The 25,096-nt window shown below is 39.6% G+C and overlaps 1 protein-coding gene and 1 non-coding gene across 2 annotated transcripts in view; one reads left to right on the top strand and one right to left on the bottom strand.

Annotated features, from left to right (window-relative positions):
* LOC124776158 (dynein axonemal heavy chain 3) overlaps window positions 1-25,096 on the top strand; it is a 1,197,897-nt gene that overhangs the window by 593,836 nt on the left and 578,965 nt on the right. Inside the window, exons 36-38 of the mRNA XM_047250998.1 lie at window positions 3,848-4,074; window positions 13,699-13,876; window positions 23,001-23,237. Coding sequence (XP_047106954.1) covers window positions 3,848-4,074; window positions 13,699-13,876; window positions 23,001-23,237 — 642 coding nt within the window. The remainder of the gene's footprint in view (window positions 1-3,847; window positions 4,075-13,698; window positions 13,877-23,000; window positions 23,238-25,096) is intronic.
* On the bottom strand, window positions 24,066-24,140 carry Trnat-ugu. Its single transcript has one exon. It is a non-coding gene; the product is annotated as a tRNA-Thr (tRNA).

Here is a 25,096-nt window from a genome sequence, read left to right on the forward strand (position 1 = left end):
TCCCACTTTGTGGTCCATCTAAGAACTTCACCCTTTTAAGGTCCATTCAAAATATAATCAGAACCCACCACCTTTATGGCTTTATGGTGTCGTGTCCAGTAATTGTGGGGTTAGTTTCTGCAGTTATCCTTCAATCTAAAATTTCTCTTTAAAATTATTCTCAAAATCTTTCCAGTTCTGGAATTCTTTCACATTAAAGAGTCTCCATTATTTGCTTTTTGCTATTAGATAAAGACTGAGGGATATATTTTCCCTTTAGCCTTGAAACATGCTAAATTGTTGGAAAGATGACTTACAGTTTATAGACAAAATTCCTCCCATCATCGTTTCACATTTTATATTGTAAGTCTGGCTGAGAGCACAGTACTTCCTTTTAATTCTCCTCTGTTTTAGGTACTGGTACCTCAAATTTCTCCTTCAGATTGCTAGTGCGGGTCACACAATCTATATCCTCACTATCTTTACTAGAAGTACTTTCAGTACATTTAACATCTGTGTGGTTAGCTGTCTCTGGTTTCTGCTTAGTAATTTCCTTTAACCTACTCTCTGTATGTTCTAATCTGTGTTCCAAAATTTACAAGTACTGAATGCACCGTTTCCGTTTCCCCAGCAGGATTTTGATGGAATTTGTCTTTTCAACTAGGTAATGAAGTGACTTACGTTCACCTGTTTCTTTAAAATGTTGATTTCCTCTTTGTTTTTGTAACTCAGTTGCTACATCTGAGAAACACTCTTCCAGTAGTTTTCTTTGGCTATTTGCATCAGATGACACATCCTACACAATTTCCATCTCATCAGTTTGTGGTACTTCCGTATTCTTGTTAAACTCTTGTTTCAAACATTTGTTATTTCTTATAATTTTCTTATGATATTAGTTCTAAATTGTTTAATTTATCATGAATTATATTAATGTCTGGTTTCAACTATGGTTTTTTTCTGTTTTCAACTCTGCAATATGCTCTTCCAGTAGTTTGTTGACTACCCGTGAGTTTTATTATGCTGGTTAGAAACCTCAGAGGCAGGTGACTAGTTCTCTGATTTTTTTTGTCTTGGTTGGTTAGTTCTTTATTTAAATTGTCCATTGTGAGATTAAACTCTTTATTTTGATTTGCTACCTGCAGGCATAATTCATTCTTCAAATCTTCTGAAGGCATAATTCCTTGTTTAAATGTACTAACATTATTTTCATTTTATCTGTGTCTTTACTCACCATATTTATTGTTACTCTTAGCTATGAAATTTTTTGACAAAGAAATGGTTCATTTTGTCTCTTCTTGCTATTCTTTGACTGGTAAAGTTTCTCAAACTCATTCACTGGTCATTTAGTTTACACTTCTTCATCCTTGGAATTGCCTTGCAATCATCATGATAGTAGGTGCCAGCTGCAACATCAGTGATTAGTGTCGCTCAGCGATGGCTGCTGATCGCAATGTGGAAACGGATGAGAGGTAGTTATTGGCACGTTCTGCTGCTGAAAAAATTTGTCTCGCCCTAAACACGTGGCCTCTAGTTGTTTACCTGTTGGCTATTTCGATTGTAGGCTATTATTTCCAGAAAATTGCTTTTTTTTTAATTCCTTGTTTCTTTTCAGTTAACTTCCTTTTTCCTTTTGTCTTCTGTTGGATCGCTAGATATAATAGTTCTCTTTCTTGAGAGTTTTTCCTCAAATTCCAGGTGCAGTGGTCATTCTTATAAAAGTGGAGGGAAAAAAATCTGTTTCCCTTTCTCCCCCATCCTTTGCTATGGTGTTAAATGCAATGTGGTTATTTTTTGCTGATACATAATATACATTTTCCATCTATGTTAGATTTTGCTCAACAGAACTCATTAATAAGCCCTATTATTTTTGTGATAACATTCTCCATTGCTAAAAAGGAAAACATTGGGGGGGGGGGGGGGGGGGGAAGGGGGGGGGGGAAGGGGGGGGTGTAGAATGCTTGTGCCAACAATTTTATTACCTTATGAAGTGACCATGAGGCCATTGTAGCAACAATGGTGTCTAAATTGTGTAGGACAGCTAAAACAAATAGGAAGATTTACATCTTCAGATATAGTGACAGAATTCGAAAAATTTATCTCTGGGCAAGAGCATGCAGTTGAACTGTGACAGAAGGTTAAAATAACAGTGAACCATGTGATGGGCCATTATGAGGTCATGATGAAAGGAACCTACCATGGTACACAGTCATTGTAAAGAAACTTCTAAGGAAACATACGCCAAAGATGGTGAATGAAATGCTTTCAGCTGTCTAGGAGGCAAGATATAGCTTTTGGTACTGTGATTATTGTAAAAAAGACAAACAAACAGTTGACCATAGACTTCTACTTACTTCATGTCTTAACTCTGAATGAAGCAAGATGTACGTCATGTTCAAAAATGATTTGGACACTGAACTGTGTTTAATGAATTCTAATATTTGATGACTAAGTTGACTTGCACAAGTTTAAATGTTAATACGAGAAATGGCAAAGTTGTTTTTTGTGATAGTTGAAAATATATTGTGATTGAACTGAAGGTATGCGGCGAGTAACCAATTATTTCAAAACTAGTGTCTTTTAAGTTCCTATAACCAGCAAGAGTCTTCAGAGAAGAAGTTTTGGAAGATCGAGCTAGCTGATTATCATGAGAAGAGAATGAGCTAGACGCCTCAAGTAAGTCAACTAATGAAAGGGAGGTGTGAATTTTGAATGCAATCCAGTTTCGCACCGCTTCTCGTGTCGTCAAAAACATTTGTGCACATGTGTGTGTGTGTGTGTGTTTGTGTCTTTATTGATGAAGGCTGTGGCCAAAGCTATATGTCAGTGTCTTTTAATTGTGCCAGTCTTCAGCTTGACTTGTCTTTTTTACATTAAGAAGCAATCTTCTTTTCCTACATTCTTGAATTCATGGTTGAATCAGCTCTCCTTTTACCAGCATCTACCATAGGTCCCTGTAACAAAAAATCATGGTTACTGGTTGGAGGAAAGTACAGGTCACACTTAATGTTTGTACACAAAGGGTAACAGAAGTGATCCACAAAAATTCCATCCAATATCTGTGACCTTACATATCACAGAATCTTAGAACGTATTTTGAGCTCAACGGTAATGAGGTACCTCAAGTAGAATGCCAACAAATACAGATTTCCTAAACATCAGTCACATAAAACCTAACTCTTAGGTTAAGCTGGTAACAGATTTCATTTCATTGGTAGGACCCTAGGAAAATGCAGTCAGTCTACCAAGGGTATTGCTTTTCAAATCACTCTTGCAACTCATCCTAGAATATTGCTTGTATGTGTGGGACACATATTAAGTAGGTGTAACAGAGAATATTGAATGTATACAGAGAAGAGTGGCACAAATGATAACAGGTTTGTTTAACTCACAGAAATGCCAAAAATCCTGAATATCCAGACTCTTGAAAGTAGACACCAATTATCTTATGAAAGCTCATTCATAAATTTTCAGGAACTATTCTTAAGTGAAAAATGTAGAGGTTTCTTAAGGCCCCTATACATTGCTGCCATAGGGCTGGAGAAGACAAGAGTAGACTATTGACAGTGCATGCAGAAGGAGCCCTAACATGTGGTATCCTCTGCTTTGCACTTCACTTTCTGTGTAGAGTATGTATTATATGTTGTAGTATAAAAAACTGAAAAATGATTTTGTATTTCCAGATCAAATTTACTTATTTTCTTTTGCTGGTCCTTCCTTATTCATCTTTCTTGTCAGACATTTGTTTAGTTAATGAAGTATCTGAAGTCAAAGAATTTATAGATGTATGATATGGTTATTGTAGTTTCTTGACGAGTATAGTGCATGTGGTAGTGTTTTTATATGTCTTATTTAAAACTTTTTATTACAGAGTCTTGTGGATGCTACAATTGAAGTTTACCATGAAGCAACAACAAATTTTCTTCCAACTCCTACAAAATCTCACTACACATTTAATTTGCGAGATTTTTCACGAGTAATAAGAGGTGTCCTTTTAGTTCCAAGCAGTAACATGTCAGAATCTGATAAGCTCATGCGTTTATGGATACACGAAACATATCGAGTCTTCTACGATCGTCTGGTGGACACAGACGACAGGTGAGATAAATGTAACAACAATCCCTCCAATCACTGTGCATACAATGACCCTGAATCACTATTGTGCCCTTTCCACAGTAGTGACTGACTCAAGTACTGTTTACAGCCAACTTAATAATGTTGCATGCAAAAGCAGTTCTCAGGGTGAAAGAAAATTCATAAATGGATGGATAAAGTGGTGGTGAAAACTCAGAGTGAACAAACCTAGTTATGGGGCATGTATGACATAAAAGAGGTGGTAAAGTTAAAGAACTGTTCCATTAGAGACTCATGGAATCAGCAAAAATCTTTTATCTAAGTGAAATGGACTTAAACTATTAAATTTACCATCATTGTGATTATGGCAAGGAAAACATGTTGTAGAACATTTAATATTGGATTTTAACCCTCACGCAGGCGCCCCTGTGTATAAAGTGCAGCAGTGGTTCGTACTATCCCATTGTTGTTTTACAATTGTGAGCTCATAACTATTCCTTCGTTATTGGTTCAGCTGACATAGTAATAAGTTCTGTTGTCCAAGTGAGCAGCAGTGATACAAAAAAAATAGCGAGCTAGGTGAGAAAAAATCTATGATCATTGCAAGGAAACGATCCAGATTCTGAGTTAACACCACAGTCCCAAAATGAGGCAGTTATCTACAAGATAATTAGTAACGAAATAAGCAGTTGTCAGGGATCTGATGCAACTGTGCTGTTTACTGCTTCAAGTGGGTCAATAGTGTGGAGTAACACTTGTGTATGGCAACAGAATTATACGATGAAAGATTTTCTATGGTTTCAGGAAACAGTGATTTAGGTCATATAATATTAGTTTATTGTATCATTGTTTAATTAAAATAACATTAAAGTGTAATTTTGTTCATACATTGTTTAACTTGGTAACATACGCACACGTGTGTACAAAGTGCACTGCGCGCTCGCTCTTGTTACAAAATATAGCACACCTGCTCAAGGGTTAAGAGTCAAGTTAGGACTTTTACATTATATTACCCAAAATCAATTAAGAAGGTAGAATATTGAAAAACAGTTTGACATTGTGATACACATTTATTGCAGTTTCTTACTCATTAATTAATCTTTTCAGCAATATATTAATAATTTCACTCTTACAATCACACAGTGCTCCTTCCTGGTGTGTGTGTGTGTGTGTGTGTGTGTGTGTGTGTGTGTGTGTGTGTGTGTGTGTCTGTGTGTGTGTCAGAGCCATTTGAACCAAGTTCTCCCTCACCCATCATTTCTTCCATTTCTGCCATTGATTAATGTAAGATATCCATTCAACATTTAACCAACCAAGGAATGTGAAGGAATGCATAACACCACAGATATTTCACTAACTTCTGGGCCAACTGTCTTTCCAAAGTCTCTCACTCACAACTTCATTCATACCCAAACACGCACACTAATGTTTCCCAAGGGTTTAACCCTGTCTCATAAGTTGCGACTTGTGCTGGAGAAGCAATTCAGTTTAACTTACAGCCACTTTTATTGTTCTGCAACTTCTGCTATGTCTTTTTCATATCATCCTGAAGATGTTTAATTAATAATAAGAGTTAAAATCTATTAAATGAAAAATTATTTTATGTGGAATTAATTGTTACTGGTCTGCATATTACAGCAGACAGAACTCAACTGAATATCTAGTGCATAATTAATACGCATCATAAGGTGATGATGAAGTAGTTTTTTCAGCATTTTGGCATCTCTTCAGTGACTGGTACTCTATGCCCGGGGTTTGTGAGTCTTCTCAAGGCTAATCTGCATGGACACAGCTGCCGGTTTGGTGACGTTTCACCACACCTGTGACACCTTCTTATAATAAACAAAAATTTATTGAATATTTACATTACACTTGAAAATGCAGGATGGAATAACAATGACAGTGTGAATTAGGATAGATTTGGAAATCACTGTGTGCAGGTGGTACTGGACAGCTGACAGGCACATTTAAAAGTAGACTGTTGGCTGCTAATATTATAATAATAATGTGCCTATCTATGACTCAGCGGCTTTGCTATATGGTGACTAGCAACTATCCTCTTCATAACATTGTTATATTCCATTCTGGATATTCCTTGGTTTGATTTTTTTGAAGAGATGAATCAGACAGCTGATGGAGTCCTGTAGCCTCAGCTACCAGAGACTGCAATCATGTGTGTGTGAGCTGAGTGTGTGCGTGTATGTGTTGTCTATTTTTGACGAAGGCCTCATTGGCTGAAAGCTGACTTTCCAATACTCTTTTTGTTGTGCCTATTTGCGAGTCAGTGTCTATGTTATACGGTGAGTAGCAACCATCCTCTTCAATATTGTTACATTCCATCCTGAATTTTCGATATTTGTTTCTACTGTTGTTATTAGTCAGCTTTAGGACAAAGTCCTTCCTGGGATAAGAAACCCCCATCCATACATTACATGGGCGCTCTCATCTCTGGGCAGTGTGACCCCAGTATAGTGTGGAGGAAGCTTGACTGGGACAGGCAATGAGGGTGCAGAAGGGGTGTGTGATGGGCAGGGCAAGGTATCGCAGGGCAAGTGTGAGGGAACGTGATGGGCTGAGAGGCAGTGGGAGCAACTGAAATTACCCTTCCCACCTTGTCCAAAAACACATCTCCTGTACATTGTCTCCCCAGTCAGATACCGTCCTTCACATACCCACAGTCAGTAGGTACCCCTCTGTGACTCAGTGCCACCCACGACTGGAGCACCTCAATCTCATTCTGTGCCAGATTTTGACTACCTCTCATGCCCTCAAATGTGAAATATCTACATCTACATAGATACTCTGCAAATCAGTGCCTGGCAGAGGGGTCATCGAACCATCTTCACAATTCTCAATTATTCCAATCTCTGACAGTGCACTGGGAAAAAAAAGAGCTTTGATTTCCCTTATTTTATTTTGATGATTGTTTCTCCCTTTGTAGGTAAGCATCAACAAAATGTTTGTGCATTCGGGGGAGAAAGTTGCTGAATGAAATCTTGTGAGAAGATTCTGCCACAACGAAAAATGCCTTTTTTTAATGATGTCCACCCCAAACTATCATGTCAGTGACACTTTCTCCCCTATTTCTCAATAATACAAAATGTGCTGCTCTTCTTCAAACTTTTTCACTGTACCCTGTTAATCATATCTGTTAAGGATCCCACACTGTGCAGCAATGCTCCAAAAGAGGATGGATAAGGAAAGTGCAGGCAGGCTCTTTAGTAGAACTGTTGCATCTTCTAAGTGTCCTGCCAATAAAATGCAGTCTTAGGTTAGCCTTCCCCACAACATTCTCTATGTGTTCCTTCCAAATTAAGTTGTTCTTAATTGCAATTCCTAAGTATTTAGTTGAATTTACAGCCCTAAGATTTGACTGATTTATCATGTAACGGAAGTTTAATGGATTCTTTTGGCACTCATGTGGATGAACCACACTTTTCATTATTTAGGGTCAATTGTCAATTTTCACCCCATGCAGATATCTTTTCTAAATCATTTTGCAATTTGTTTTGATCTTCTGATGACTTTACTGGGTGTTAAACGATATCATGATCTGCAAACAACCCGAGACAGCTGCTCAGATTGTCTCCCAAATCATTTATATGGATAAGAAACAGCAAAGGGCCTATAACACTACCTTGGGGAATGCCAAAAATCACTTCTGTTTTACTCAATGACTTTCACTCAGTTACTACAAACTGTGACCTCTCTGACAGCAGATGGGAAGCCAGTCATGTAACTGAGAAGATATACCGTAAACACGTAGTTTGACTACAAGCCACTTGTGAGGTACAGTCAAAATCCTTTTGGAAATCTATAAACATTAATGATATGGGCCCATAATTTAGTACCTTTCTTGTATATTGGTGTAAACTGTGCAACTTTCCAGTCTTTGGCATGGATCTTTCACCAAATGATTGGTTGTATATGATTGTAAAGTATGGAGCTATTGCATTGGCATACTCTGAACCTTTTATTAAATGACTTAAGTCACTTCACTTCTCCAAGGATATCTACTTCTAAGTTACTCATGTTGGCAGCTGTTCTTGACTCGAATTCTGGAATATTCTCTGCACTATCGTTCACAGTCTTCCTGCAGTGGTTTTCTGCCACTCACCTGATGTACACCATATCCTCATCCATCCTCATTCTGCCTCTGTGCCTTCACTCATGGCTCATATTGTTGAAAAGGACTTAGATACAAACCTGTCCTATACATCTTCCCATTTGACAGATTTAACCAGACAATTCACTCCCCTCAGTAAATTAGAGTTGAGCTTACTATTTCTTTGTCTAGCGTACATGTACTATTGATGATGATGATGTTTGGTTTGTGGGGCACTCAACTGCACAGTTATCAGTGCTTGTACAAATTCCAGACCTAAGCGAGAACACGTCCGCGAGACCACGAGCTGCAGACACATGTACTATTGTTCAGTTCTAAGAAATCATAATAGATACATGCCAACCACATTGTGGGATGTACTGTTACCTTCATCCTACTGTATTTTTTATACTTAATTTTCTCTGTGGAAATTATACACAGGTATTGGATGGTGAATGGAGAGAACATGCTTTGTATGAAACCTAGTCCTGTTTTGAAAATAAAATCATATCTCTTTCTGTACAAATCTTAAATTTCTTCAATTTTAAGTGAGCGCATTGAATGGTTAACAATTCATACAATCTACTTTGTTTGTTGAGTTCATAAGTAACACACTTTCTAACTATACCTGTAACCAACCACATTTTAGAAGTTACATTTAACTCCACTTTCACATTGAAGTTGGAGATTGCTATATTGCTTTTCCAAACTAAACTTTTACGCTGTAACAGTTCACGGTAGCCTTAATAATTGTCAAAATGGTAATACAGCCTGACAACAGGTGCTACTAACTTACATTGTAGGAACTGATGTACCTACTGATTTTCTGATTTTGTGTGTAATTACTTGCAACCCCCCACCCCGTCCCCAATGAACTATGGTCCTTGCCGTTGGTGGGGAGGCTTGAGTGCCTCTGCGATACAGATAGCCATACCATAGGTACAACCACAACGGAGTGGGGTATCTGTTGAGAGGCCAGACAAACGTGTGGTTCCTGAAGAGGGGCAGCAGCCTTTTCAGTAGTTGCAAGGGCAACAGTCTGGATGATTGACTGATCTGGCCTTGTAACAATAACCAAAACGGCCTTGCTGTGCTGGTACTGCGAACGGCTGAAAGCAAGGGGAAACTACGGCCGTAATTTTTCCCGAGGGCATGCAGCTTTACTGTATGATTAAATGATGATGGCGTCCTCTTGGGTAAAATCTTCCGGAGGTAAAATAGTCCCCCATTCGGATCTCCGGGCGGGGACTACTCAAGAGGATGTCGTTATCAGGAGAAAGAAAACTGGCGTTCTACGGATCGGAGCGTGGAATGTCAGGTCCCTTAATAGGGCAGGTAGGTTAGAAAATTTGAAAAGTGAAGTGGATAGGTTAAAGTTAGATATAGTGGGAATTAGTGAAGTTCGGTGGCAGGAGGAACAGGACTTCTGGTCAGGTGACTACAGGGTTATAAACACAAAGTCAAATAGGGGTAATGCAGGAGTAGGTTTAATAATGAATAGGAAAATAGTAATGCGGGTAAGCTACTACAAACAGCTTAGTGAACGCATTATTGTGGCCAAGATAGATACGAAGCCCACACCTACTACAGTAGTACAAGTTTATATGCCAACTAGCTCTGCAGATGACGAAGAAATTGAAGAAATGTATGATGAAATAAAAGAAATTATTCAGATAGTGAAGAGAGACGAAAATTTAATAGTCATGGGTGACTGGAATTCGAGTGTAGGAAAAGGGAGAGAAGGAAACACAGTAGGTGAATATGGATTGGGGCTAAGAAATGAAAGAGGAAGCCGCCTGGTAGAATTTTGCACAAAGCACAACTTAATCATAGCTAACACTTGGTTTAAGAATCATGATAGAAGGTTGTATACATGGAAAAACCCTGGAGATACTAAAAGGTATCAGATAGATTATATAATGGTAAGACAGAGATTTAGGAACCAGGTTTTAAATTGTAAGACATTCCCAGGGGCAGATGTGGACTCTGACCACAATCTATTGGTTATGACCTGTAGATTAAAACTGAAGAAACTGCAAAAAGGTGGGAATTTAAGGAGATGGGACCTGGATAAACTGAAAGAACCAGAGGTTGTACAGAGTTTCAGGGAGAGCATAAGGGAACAATTGACAGGAATGGGGGAAAGAAATACAGTAGAAGAAGAATGGGTAGCTTTGACGGATGAAGTAGTGAAGGCAGCAGAGGATCAAGTAGATAAAAAGACAAGGGCTAGTAGAAATCCTTGGGTAACAGAAGAAATATTGAATTTAATTGATGAAAGGAGAAAATATAAAAATGCAGTAAATGAAGCAGGCAAAAAGGAATACAAACGTCTCAAAAATGAGATCGACAGGAAGTGCAAAATGGCTAAGCGGGTATGGCTAGAGGACAAGTGTAAGGATGTAGAGGCTTGTCTCACTAGGGGTAAGATAGATACTGCCTACAGGAAAATTAAAGAGACCTTTGGAGATAAGAGAACCACCTGTATGAACATCAAGAGCTCAGATGGAAACCCAGTTCTAAGCAAAGAAGGGAAAGCAGAAAGGTGGAAGGAGTATATAGAGGGTCTATACAAGGGCGATGTACTTGAGGACAATATTATGGAAATGGAAGAGGATGAAATGGGAGATACGATACTGCGTGAAGAGTTTGAAAGAGCACTGAAAGACCTGAGTCAGAACAAGGCCCCCGGAGTAGACAACTTTCCATTGGAACTACTGACGGCCTAGGGAGAGCCAGTCCTGACAAAACTCTACCATCTGGTGAGCAAGATGTATGAAACAGTCGAAATACCCTCAGACTTCAAGAAGAATATAATAATTCCAATCCCAAAGAAAGTAGGTGTTGACAGATGTGAGAATTACCGAACAATCAGTTTAATAAGCCACAGCTGCAAAATACTAACACGAATTCTTTACAGACGAATGGAAAAACTAGCAGAAGCCGACCTCGGGAAAGAACAGTTTGGATTCCGTAGAAATACTGGAACACATGAGGCAATACTGACCTTACGACTTATCTTAGAAGAAAGATTAAGGAAAGGCAAACCTACGTTTCTAGCATTTATAGACTTAGAGAAAGTTTTTGACAATGTTGACTGGAATACTCTCTTTCAAATTCTAAAGGTGGCAGGGGTAAAATACAGGCAGCAAAAGCCTGTTTACAATTTGTACAGAAACCAGATGGCAGTTATAAGAGTCGAGGGACATGAAAGGGAAGCAGTGGTTGGGAAGGGAGTGAGACAGGGTTGTAGCCTCTCCTCGATGTTATTCAATCTGTATATTGAGCAAGCAGTGAAGGAAACAAAAGAAAAATTTGGAGTAGGTATTAAAATCCAGGGAGAAGAAATAAAAACTTTGAGGTTCGCTGATGACATTGTAATTCTGTCAGAGACAGCAAAGGACTTGGAAGAGCAGTTGAACGGAATGGACAGTGTCTTGAAAGGAGGATATAAGATGAACATCAACAAAAGCAAAACGAGGATAATGGAATGTAGTCGAATTAAGTTGGGTGATGCTGAGGGAATTAGATTAGGAAATGAGACACTTAAAGTAGTAAAGGAGTTTTGCTATTTGGGGAGCAAAATAACTGATGATGGTCGAAGTAGAGAGGATATAAAATGTAGACTGGCAATGGCAAGGAAAGCGTTTCTGAAGAAGAGAAATTTGTTAACATCGAGTATAGATTTAAGTGTCAGGAAGTCATTTCTGAAAGTATTTGCATGGAGTGTAGCCATGTATGGAAGTGAAATATGGACGGTAAATAGTTTGGACAAGAAGAGAATAGAAGCTTTCGAAATGTGGTGCTACAGAAGAATGCTGAAGATTATATGGGTAGATCACATAACTAATGAGGAGGTACTGAATAGGATTGGGGAGAAGTGGAGTTTGTGGCACAACTTGACCAGAAGAAGGGATCGGTTGGTAGGACATGTTCTGAGGCATCAAGGGATCACCAATTTAGTATTGGAGGGCAGCGTGGAGGGTAAAAATCGTAGAGGGAGACCAAGAGATGAATATAGTAAGCAGATTCAGAAGGATGTAGGCTGCAGTAGGTACTGGGAGATGAAGAAGCTTGCACAGGATAGAGTAGCATGGAGAGCTGCATCAAACCAGTCTCAGGACTGAAGACCACAACAACAACAACATACTTGCACCCTTCACAAATAAACCAGTTAATCACCCTCTGTTGTCTAACTATTTGACAGAAAATTTTCTAGTTCATATTATATTAACATCTCCAAATTGTTCGTATATTTTTGGTGCAGTTCAACTGGAAGTGACCTTTCCACATTTAATTTGTATGGTGACTGCCCTCACCCACTTAAATGCACATGACTGGTAGAACTTGGACATTGTTCAGTTAATCAACAAGACAGTGTCATTTGTGCTGAATTCAAAAATAAAATCAATTTTTTGCTTTAGTAAATTTTACTCACCTGTTTTATTATGCATAAGTATTGTAACCTTCCTTCCAACATTTTTAAAACCCCATTTATTTCATTTTGCTTGTTACTAAAAGAAGAAAAAAAGGAATTAAATAGAAAATATTAAGGAAATGGATTGGTATATAAATAGAGAGACTGAAGAATGTAGAACAACAGCCAGCTAGGAAAGTAGATGAGTTGTAATACAGGTGGTAGTTGTTGTAGTGAGGGGGAGAAGACATTGAGATAGCCAGTCCAATAAGCCTTAATCAAAAGTCATCAGATCCCTAACTGATTGTCCCTCTGCTCATAAGCTGGGATAGTAACATATTATCACATGTTCAACAGTCTGAAGACATTGCCAAGGTCTATGACAATTGATACTAGCTGTTTTTATGCACTATAAGTTAATCAAACAACTCTTCATCTTTGGGAACATTTGCAGTGTTCATGCTGAGACAGTGCTGCAGATCAGAGTAAGACTGTTTTGTTCACCTGCGAGTCCTAATCTTATACAGTGACAAAAGTTGGGTTGTCATTGTGAACTACCAACCTGTTGCCCTCTATGGAGTATCCATGAAAAGGATGGTTTTGGATGGGGTAGTATTACATTGGCCACGTTCTATGTGAGTGTTGTTGTTGATGCTAATATACACACTGATACCATTGGAGCTGATTATATCTCATGACTCTGGCAAATCATTCACTATGCCAAATATAAGTTGGTGTACCCTACTGAAAAAAAATTGTTTTTCTTTCATTGTTGTTTTGTATATTAGCATGACATTGAGACTAGGAGGAATTAAGATAGATTTTAATTTGTATTAATTCAAATAATTTACCTTCTCTCACTTGTTCATAGTACTTGTAGTGCCAAGTAATATTTTTTTTCCTTCAGAATTTATACATTTTTGATAAATTGTGAAAAGTTAACAATGAAATTAGTGCAGATTGAGAATGATAGTGCGTACACAAGAAGTTACAGAATAAACCGTTATTTATAACTCGGCAAGACATATGTCCTGATGAATTTAAGAAAACTGCTTTTTGTGTAGAATGTGATTTCTCCTTTCATATTTAAGACAACTAATATCTTTAATAATTGTTTTATTTACAGGAAAAAGCTGTTTGGAATTGTCAGGAATTCACTCTACAATAACTTCAGACAGCACATGCACCAAGTCTGTGCATCTCTAATTCCAGAAGGAGAGACTGATCTGACAGATGAACATTTGCGGAATCTCTTTTTTGGTAATTACATGGAACCTGACGCAGACCCAAAAATTTATGATGAGGTATATTTACTTTGTGGATGAGTATAATGTTATTCAAAACTTTTAAATGTGTTTTCTAATATGAAAGAACCAAACATAAATATAAAAATAAAATTTGGTTTTTAGTGAACAGCAGACAACAGATAAACATGAAAGACATGAGATTTTGGATGAAAAGAAAGCACTCATCAAAAAGCAGAAATGTTGAGTTGCTGATAGGCGCACAAAAGAAAGAAAACATGCTACTTTTCAGATTCAACCTTTTACGAGATAAAGTGTGCATGCATCCCCAACCCCCACCCCCCCTCCCCCCCGCGCATACACACACACACCTATGAACAATGCCATGGCTGTATTTCAGTTGATGGGTTATTTGTGGTGCAGGCAGTGTCAGATAGAGTTGGTAGTGGGTGCTGGGAGGCAGGGAGAGGGGTTGGGGGTATTTGGAAAATGCCTTAGAGAGAGGCTGTCGCTTTGCTGGCTAGGAGTATGAGACAGGTGTAAGGACTAGGTGTGTGATGCACTGTTATATGGGCCGGTGAGCAGTGACACATGCTGCAGATGACATGGCGACATAAATTGGGAGGGAGGTGATGGGTCAGAGGAAGGAGAAACTTTTGGGTGGAAGATGCGAACATAGAAGGTTTACAGAGTGATTGAGACCAGGACAATTATGGGAGTAAAGGGTGTGTTGGAAGGATAACTCCTATGTGCATAGTTCATGGCTGGTGTTGTTGTTGTTGTTGTTGTGGTCTTCAGTCCTGAGACTGGTTTGATGCAGCTCTCCATGCTACTCTATCCTGTGCAAGCTTCTTCATCTCCCAGTACCTACTGCAACCTACATCCTTCTGAATCTGCTTAGTGTATTCATCTCTTGGTCTCCCTCTACGATTTTTACCCTCCACGCTGCCCTCCAATGCTAAATTTGTGATCCCTTGATGCCTCAAAACATGTCCTATCAACCGATCCCTTCTTCTAGTCAAGTTGTGCCACAAACTTCTCTTCTCCCCAATCCTATTCAATACCTCCTCATTAGTTACGTGCTCTACCCACCTTATCTTCAGCATTCTTCTGTAGCACCACATTTCGAAAGCTTCTATTCTCTTCTTGTCCAAACTGGTTATCGTCCATGTTTCACTTCCATACATGGCTACACTCCATACAAATACTTTCAGAAACGACTTCCTGACACTTAAATCTATACTCAATGTTAACAAATTCCTTTTCTTCAGAAACGATTTCCTTGCCATTGCCAGTCTACATTTTATATCCTCTCTACTTCGACCATCATCAGTTATTTTACTCCCTAAATAGCAAAACTCCTTTACTACTTTAAGTGTCTCATTTCCTAATCTAATCCCCTCAGCATCACCCGATTTAATTTGACGACATTCCATTATCCTCGTTTTGCTTTTGTTGATGTTCATCTTATATCCTCCTTTCAAGACACTGTCCATTCCGTTCAACTGCTCTTCCAAGTCCTTTGCTGTCTCTGACAGAATTACAATGTCATCAGCGAACCTCAAAGTTTTTATTTCTTCTCCATGGACTTTAATACCTACTCTGAACTTTTCTTTTGTTTCCTTTACTGCTTGCTCAATATACAGATTGAATAACATCGGGGAGAGGCTACAACCCTATCTCACTCCTTTCCCAACCACTGCTTCCCTTTCATGCCCCTCGACTCTTATAACTGCCATCTGGTTTCTGTACAAATTGTAAATAGCCTTTCGCTCCCTGTATTTCACCCCTGCCACCTTCAGAATTTGAAAGAGAGTATTCCAGTTAACATTGTCAAAAGCTTTCTCTAAGTCTACAAATGCTAGAATCGTAGGTTTGCCTTTTCTTAATCTTTCTTCTAAGATAAGTCATAAGGTTAGTATTGCCTCACGTGTTCCAACATTTCTGCGGAATCCAAACTGATCTTCCCCGAGGTCCGCTTCTACCAGTTTATCCATTCGTCTGTAAAGAATTCGCGTTAGTATTTTGCAGCTGTGACTTATTAAACTGATAGTTCGGTAATTTTCACATCTGTCAACACCTACTTTCTTTGGGATTGGAATTATTATATTCTTCTTGAAGTCTGTGGGTATTTCGCCTGTCTCATACATCTTGCTCACCAGATGATAGAGTTTTCTCATGACTGGCTCTCCCAAGGCCATCAGTAGTTCTAATGGAATGTTGTCTACTCCCGGGGCCTTGTTTCGACTCAGGTCTTTCAGTGCTCAGTCAAACTCTTCACGCAGTATCTTATCTCCCATTTCATCTTCATCTACATCCTCTTCCATTTCCATAATATTGTCCTCAAGTACATCGCCCTTGTATAAACCCTCTATATACTCCTTCCACCTTTCTGCCTTCCCTTCTTTGCTTAGAACTGGGTTTCCATCCGAGCTCTTGTAATTCATACAAGTGGTTCTCTTCTCTCCGAAGGTCTCTTTAATTTTCCTGTAGGCAGTATCTATCTTACCCCTAGTGAGACAAGCCTCTACATCCTTACATTTTTCCTCTAGCCATCCCTGCTTAGCCATTTTGCACTTCCTATCGATCTCATTTTTGAGACGTTTGTATTCCTTTTTGCCTGCTTCATTTACTGCATTTTTATATTTTCTCCTTTCATCAATTAAATTCAGTATTTCTTCTGTTACCCAGGGGTTTCTATTAGCCCTCGTCTTTTTACCTACTTGATCCTCTGCTGCCTTCACTACTTCATCCCTCAGAGCTACCCATTCTTCTTCTACTGTATTTCTTTCCTCCATTCCTGTCAATTGTTCCCTTATGCTCTCCCTGAAACTCTCTACAACCTCTGGTTCTTTCAGTTTATCCAGGTCCCATCTCCTTAAATTCCCACCTTTTTGCAGTTTCTTCAGTTTCAATCTGCAGTTCATAACCAATAGATTGTGGTCAGAATCCACATCTGCCCCTGGAAATGTCTTACAATTTAAAACCTGGTTCCTAAATCTCTGTCTTACCATTATATAATCTATCTGATACCATTTACTATCTCCAGGATTCTTCCAGGTATACAACCTTCTTTCATGGTTCTTGAACCAAGTGTTAGCTATGATTAAGTTATGCTCTGTGCAAAATTCTACAAGGCAGCTTCCTCTTTCATTTCTTCCCCCCAATCCATATTCACCTACTATGTTTCCTTCTCTCCCTTTTCCTACACTCGAATTCCAGTCACCCATGACTATTAAATTTTCGTCTCCCTTCACTAGCTGAATCATTTCTTTTATTTCGTCATACATTTCATCAATTTCTTCATCATCTGCAGAGCTAGTTGGCATATAAACTTGTACTACTGTAGTAGGCATGGGCTTTGTGTCTATCTTGGCCACAATAATGCGTTCACTATGCTGTTTGTAGTAGCTAACCCGCACTCCTATTCTTTTATTCATTATTAAACCTACTCCTGCATTACCCCTATTTGATTTTGTATTTATAACCCTGTAATCACCTGACCAAAAGTCTTGTTCCTCCTGCCACCGAACTTCACTAATTCCCACTATATCTAACTTTAACCTATCCATTCCCCTTTTTAAATTTTCTAACCTACCTGCCCGATTATGGGATCTGACATTCCACGCTCCGATCCGTAGAATGCCAGTTTTCTTTCTCCTGATAACGACGTCCTCTTGAGTAGTCCCCGCCCGGAGATCCGAATGGGGGACTATTTTACCTCCTGGTGGTGGAAAGAAAAATCCAGACCACCCAAGTTGTGAAGTGGCCACTGCTGCATGTTGTACCACCTGGCGGTCAACGTTGTACTTGGCAACAGTTTGCTGCTGGCCTTTCATCCTGTTGGACAGCTTGTTGGTAGTCATACCGACATAAAAAGCTGTGCAGTGTTTGCCAGAGAATTAATGTATGACACGCCTTCTTTCACAGGTGCCCCAGGCCCTGATGGGATAGGGTAAGCAGTTGCACTCAAGCAGTGGAGGCACGCGCATCACTGGTGAAGAAGAACTGTGAAGCTGTATTTGGACTGTGATGTGTCGCTAAGCAAATTGTCATCCATTGTTATTACAACACAGCAAAATTGTCGTGTCTTTGCGTCACAGAATGGGCAGAAGTGGGCAGAAATAGAGGGCAGACAAGGAGAAGAAGCCTTCGACACCGCAACCCTGCAGGAATGTGGAACAGAAACACGAAGAGCATCGTGTAACTTTTCCCCCCCTGTACATTCAGTGCAGCAGAGGGTTGTCGACAGAGATATATGATGTCATAACCAGCTGCTGAAGGGAAGAAGTAGTAGCAGAGTCCCTTGGCTAAGACGCCATCGTCCAGCTGTAGGCAGCAAGCGTAGCTGACCGACGCACAGTGAAGAGCACTGTGGCCACCCACATTGTTCACCTACCTGCTGTGGAGAAGACAACCGTACCGAATCAGCACGAGAATCAAGGATTAATCCACTAAATTACAGGCCCATATCGTTAATGTCAATACGCAGCAGGATTTTAGAACATATATTGTGTTCAAACATTATGAATTACCTGGAAGGAAATGGCCTATTGACATACAGTCAACATGGGTGTAGAAAACATCGTTTCTGTGAAACACAACTAGCTCTTTATTCACATGAAGTGCTGAGAGCTATTGACAAGGGATTTCAGATTGATTCTCTATTCCTGGATTTCCAGAAGGCTTTTGACACTTTACCACATAAGCAGCTCGTAGTGAAATTGCGTGCTCATGGAATATTGTCTCATTTATGTGACTGGATTTGCGATTTCCTGTCATAGAGGTCACAGTTCGTTGTAATTGACAGAAAGTCATCGAGTAAAACAGCAGTGATTCCAGGCATGTCAAGATAGTGTTATAGACCCTTTGCTGTTCCTTACCTATATAAATGATTTGGAGACAATCTGAGCAGCCGTCTTCGATTGTTTGCAGATGACGCTGTTGTTTATCGACTAATAAAGTAATCAGAAGATCAAAACAAACTGCGAAACGATTTAGAAAAAATATCTAAATGGTGCGAAAAGTGGCAGTTGACCCTAAATAACGAAAAGTATGAGGTCATCCAGCTGTGTGCTAAAAGGAACTCGGTAAACTTCAGTTACACGATAAATCAGTCTAATCTAAAAACCGTAAATTCAACTAAATACCTAGGTATTACAATTACGATCAACTTAAATCGGAAAGAACACATAGAAAATGTTTTGGGGAAGGCTAACCAAAGGCCGCGTTTTATTGGCGGGACACTTAGAAAATGTAACAGACCTACTAAGGAGACTGCCTACACTACACTTGTCCGTCCTCTTTTAGAATACTGCTGCGCAGTGTAGGATCATTACCAGATAGCACTGCCAGAGTACATCGAAAAAGTTCAAATAAAGGCAGCATGTTTTGTATTATCGCGAAATATGCGAGAGAGTGTCACAGAAATGATACAGGATTTGGGCTGGAAATCATTAAGAGAAAGGCGTTTTCGTTGCGACGGAATCTTCTCACGAAATTTCAACCACCAACTTTTTCCTCCGAATGCGAAAATATTTTGTTGGAACCGATCTACATAGGGTGGAATGATCACCACGATAAAATAAGGGAAATCAGAGCTCGTGCGGAAAGATATAGGTGTTCATTCTTTCTGCACGCTATACGAGATTGGAATAATAGAGAATTGTGAAGGTGGTTCGATGAAACCTCTGCCAGACACTTAAATGTGATTTGCAGAGTATCCATGTAGATGTAGATGGCCCAGATCAGAGGGCTGCCTTGGATCTGTCATGAAAAGACAGTCCAAGAGGGTCTGTCATGTGCCGGATTCTGGTGTGCAACTACTAAGCTGCATAACCAGACAAATAAGAAGAGGCCGCTGCTGTACATCATTGTAGTGGGAACTATGATGGATGGCAGTGACATATTCGGGATAAAGAAGCTCTTACGCTTTCCTGTGACCACTGAAGCTCTCCCCCTAGGCATGGACTGTAAGCCACAGTGCTTCAGGTGCTATGCTGAAGGGCATGTGGCAAAATACTGTCGCAACTCACCATGGTGCGTAAAGTGCACCGGCGCACACGGCACTCATGCCTGTGACAGACGACTAGAAGAGGCGCCAGCTTGTGCTGACTGTGATGGGTCACATGTGGAAAACTGGCACGGCTGCCTGGCTTTCACAAGTGACGGCTCTGCTGGAGACAAGGCGCAAACCGTGAAGCCACGACAACGGCACTGTAAGTGCCACCGAATGAATATGCAACTGTAAGGAGAGAAGACAGCTCCCACTGCCCACAGGCGGCTGATGGGCAACCTGGGCCACCCCCCATGACAGGTCACCACTGACACAGCATGGCAGGGAGCTCTAACAATCTGAACTGCAGCACACCATTCTGTAGCACTGTCACTGACTGATCTCTTATGACGAACATATGGCTTGACATGGTATGCTCTTGCATGATACCCACTGCTAACTAAACCCATCCTTGCATGACCTATCGCAGTCAGCAAGTGTCCGCTACTGCTCTTACTACCTGACCTAACTACCGCAGAGGTTTTTCTCCCTTGGTGCTTGCCTTGGCACTTTTTTCCCTCTGCCCTTCAAACAGCTACCCTTCATTTGACAGTCTGTGGCCTGTCTGCAGTTCGATATCTCCTCTATGTGGGTAGTAAGAATCAATTCTTTTCATAATATTGTTGTTATTCCATCCTGGACTTTTCATTGTTTGATTCTGCCTAATGGCATTTCTTCCATCACCCAACCCACTGCTGTTCTCTAATACATTACTTTACTCATTGTTTGTCCTTTTCTCTCTCTTCTTTCCATTGTTTTATCTGTCACATTCCAAACCACACGCACTTTGACTTATGAGACACACCGTGGCAATGGTCTCATCCATGCCACACACCTACGTAACTATTCAAATGGTTGGTGCAGCACCTCTTGTCCCACATTCTTCCTGCCAATATAATTATTCCTAGACCTTGAAATTGATGACACTTGCTTCCTCACTCTTGCATGTTTTTGCATGCTATTTTCTGTATGTTCCTGTACCACACCAACTTGTTGAACCTTGACCTTACCAACTGTCCCTGTCTACCTCTCTCTCTTCCTTTATTCCAGCATACACATTCTAACCTAAGGTGATTCACTTATATTATATGTACTGGATCAGGATTCAAACCCGGTATCGCCTTCTTACAAGGCAGTTGCGATAACCACTGCACCATCTGGGACACAGCATTGTCACAACTCCATGGACTATCTTGGCACACCTCATGGCCAATTCACACTCCCACAGAGTGACACCTATCCCCAGTCCCGGTCCACTACACTCCTGTTCGTTACCCAGAGATTCCCACAGGAGGTCAGACATATGTGTGCATTTGCACTCGAAGAAAGGAGATCCATTGCCCAGATAGGCTTATCAATCATGTGAAAGTGTGGTGCCTGTCTGAAAGAACAGACACCACACAGATTGTGCAGCTGTGAAACATTATATGTTATTATATGGGAGTGTGAATCAGCCGTGAGGCATGCTGAGATAGTCCAAGCAGTTGCGATAATGCTGTCCCTGGATGGTGCAGTGTTTACTGCACCTTCCTAGTAATCAGGAGATACTGGGTTTGTAACCTGGTCCAGAACACATTTTCACTCATTGCCACTGATTCCTCATAATGTCCCACTGCAACTGACAGCAGTGATCCTCCTTTAATTTACATAATGTTTTGCAACTGCAGATTCTGTGTGGTGTGTGTTCTTTTGGACAGACACTGCACATTCGTATCTATGATTCAGTTACACCTGCTGTTCCCCCTTCTTTTCAGGCATAACCACCAACCATCCTGTGACCCACGATCATCGCCTTTCAATTTGTTTTTATCTGAGTTTGGCCACAGAGAGAGAGAGAGAAAAGTGCCTGTCTCCTGAGTCATTATCTCATCTGTATGAGTAGCAATCTATCCTTTTTATAATGTTGTTGTTGTAATTCTATCCTGGACTTTCCATTGTTTGGAAATATGGGTAGGGGAACTAAGTAGTTCGGATGAAAATTGTAAATGGCCCATCAAAAATATTTTCACAAACTTGAACTTGCCTAGGCACATCATGGAGTAATAGAAGAATACAAGGTACTAGAAGTGGAACTGTTAGCAAACACATCAGTCTAAGAAAATTTTCCAAAGGTAAAAGAAAAGAAATCTGTTGCAGATTGTGATCCGTGAGTGAAAGACTCCCTAAATCTTAAAAAGATGATGGGAAATACTCAGATTAGAACAATAATAGGGTATATGGAAAAGAATGAAAACTTAGAGGAAATTGGGAGAGGAATATTAGAGCAGAACAGTGGGGTAGCAAAGTCAGTAGAAGCAAAGGTAGATAATAGAAATGAGTGAAAGGGGTCAAATAAATGATATACTTTAAGAGAATTATGAGGAAGAAAGTGTAATTGAGTAGAAGGGAAAATATGCCATTTCGAGGTCTAGAAGGTTAATCGCACATATTCATTTGCTCTGCATCTGTTGGTCTTTTGCTTATTTTTGTAAGCAAATTTATAATGTGTTCAGTATATCAACTCAGTAGTGTAATTGCCAACAAATGATCAATTTAGAAAATTACTCAGTTAGTGCCCATAAAACTAGAATTGTTTGGTATCTGAAATTCATCACACATTAATTTCCATGCTGTTCTCTTTTCCTAAACTTGTGACAACATAGATTGCATCAAATAAATATTATTCCAATTTAGGCAAAAATTGTGGTTTTATCTTCATCTCATTCCATTAATATAGACCCATGGTCAGTAGAATAGGCTGCCAGAGTATATTTGTCTAACCAGAATTGTGCAAACATTTGTCTGGTCCTGGGACCTCCATTTAAGACGAATTTATAAAGATGTGAAGCTTTTATGTTCCCTCAGTGAACATTTTTTTTATATTAAGACTTATCTCTCACTAGTGCATCGGGTCTCTCACTAGTACATAAGACTGAGAAAGTGCAATAAAGTAAATAACTTTGCCTGTGTAGCTTCACCATTTACTTGTGTATTTTGGGCATGTATGACAACATAACAGCAGGAATTGGAGGAGTAATTAATTGTTTAACCATTGTATTTAAATTGGTGTAATGTGAGTAATTTGTCAATTTTTATTTGTTTAGAGGTAACTTGTAAAAATTAAAACCTTAGTGTGAGTGTTACTTGTAGGTGAAAGACCTTCAACTTCTTACTAAGAAGATGGTGTACTATCTGGAACAGTACAACATTATGTCACAGACTCCAATGCCATTGGTACTGTTTAAGTTTGCCATTGAGCACATATCAAGAGTGAGTCGAGTCTTGCAGCAGGACAGTGGTCACCTACTCCTTGTTGGTGTCGGAGGTTCCGGAAGACGAAGTGTGGGTCGCCTTGCTGCCAGCATGGCTGATTTTGTATTGTTTCAGGTATTTTTACACTTCCTAGAGGACAGATATTTCATTTTCTATTTATTGGTCATGCATATGCTGTGCATTCTCAGATTGTAATTTTGTTTTCATGATTTGTATAATGATGTTTGTAAGAAAGAAAGTCCAGTGAAGAATTAACATAATATTGATAGAAATGCAAATGGTTATAAATATGGAACAACTTTACATTACTGGTCTCCACAACCCTGTCTTAATATTCGTGTTAAAAATTCATAATGAGAGACATAAGAACAATATGAGAAGGAAATCTTTGGTTACGTGACAGAAGTAACTACACTTCATTCCAGGGCTGACTACGGCATGCCAAACTTCACACTAGCAGAGTGTGTGGGCTGAGGCTACACCTGTCTCGTCTTTCCTCAGTCCATCTCAGAAGTGCCTGATACAGCACAGTATTTCATTTAGTATTGTAGTACGGCAGTTTTCAGTTGGCACAATTACCTTCAATTCGGCTGAATTGTGGTGTCAGTGCTATTTTCCCTTTGCTACTTGTTTATGGTGGGAAGGACATACACAGATCTCATGGCTGTCTGCACAGAAAGGGGCAGTCTAGCTATCTATCATCACAAGCCTTGAAAATTGTTCGGGAAAGACAGAAGACAAGTGTGAGAATTTTCATTATGTATTATGCAGCTGCATAATCAACAGGTGCTGGAAATTTGGTATGATTACTGTGGAGATAAAGCATTTAAAGATTTAGCTGACAGTGAAAGAGCCAATAATTACGATGAAATTAGAATTAATTTAATGCCTTCAGCTACTGACGGGTGTTGATATATATCGACAGGGACAGGTGAAACTGTGTGCCCCGGCCGGGACTTGAACCCGGGATCTCCTGCTTACATGGCAGACGCTGTATCCATCTGAGCCACCAAGGGCACAGGGGATAGTGCAACTGCAGTGACTATCTCGCGCACGCCTCCCACGAGACCCACATTCTCACCTTGTATGTACACACATTACATTCATAGTGTCCCACCCCGACACACTCATTACTTGTGGAAGATCTTAAGAGCTGTATTCTAGACAGTAGACAGTTTAATGCTCCAGTTGAAAGTGCCCTAGTGCATGTACAGATTTATCTGATTGACCTGCAAGGTAATCCCCATTGCAAAGACAATTTTTTTTTTTTTTTTTTCCCCAGATCGTCTACATTGCCCCCTCAAGTAAAGTCTGAATCTCCATAATGAGGTTGCAAAAGTGCTATGATATATCAACCAACATATATATGTGAAAGACCTATATAAGTGACAATTGCATGGCAGCATGCGTGCAAAAATCTGTGAAATTGTCCACATCTGTCCATATGCTGTTAGTTTGTACCAGATAAAAATTACAGTATATTATGTTTTCATAGCACCAAAAATAATAATGAACATTTGTTTTGTTTGTTATCTGTGTTGTTGAGAAATGTGAAGTATAAAACCGAAGCGTATGCAGTGCGAGTACATTGCCTATTAAATGCAGTCACACATCACATACACAAACATATCGCAGAAATTAAGGCTCAAAATTCAGTAATCACAAGGCAAGTCATTGGAAGTATATTGAATAAACCTTGAACACCATGGGTTTCACATGGAAAGTTGAATGTGGCATGCTTAAGAGTTGGTAAAACATCAGCACTACTCATTTTCTCTATGGACAAAAAGACAAAATTTGATAAATCCCTTCTTGACCAACTGACTGGATGACTGACTGACTAATAATGCACAGACTAAACCACTGGAGATATAGACATATTATACAATAAACACTTTCTGTTAAACTAGGTGCAAGTAAGAACACGCTAAGTTTTGCGGCGAAAATGTGTGATTTGGTTTTCCTTTTTGCAG

The sequence above is a fragment of the Schistocerca piceifrons genome, chromosome 2 (assembly GCF_021461385.2).
Source record: "Schistocerca piceifrons isolate TAMUIC-IGC-003096 chromosome 2, iqSchPice1.1, whole genome shotgun sequence".
Classification (NCBI taxonomy): Eukaryota; Metazoa; Arthropoda; class Insecta; order Orthoptera; family Acrididae; genus Schistocerca; species Schistocerca piceifrons.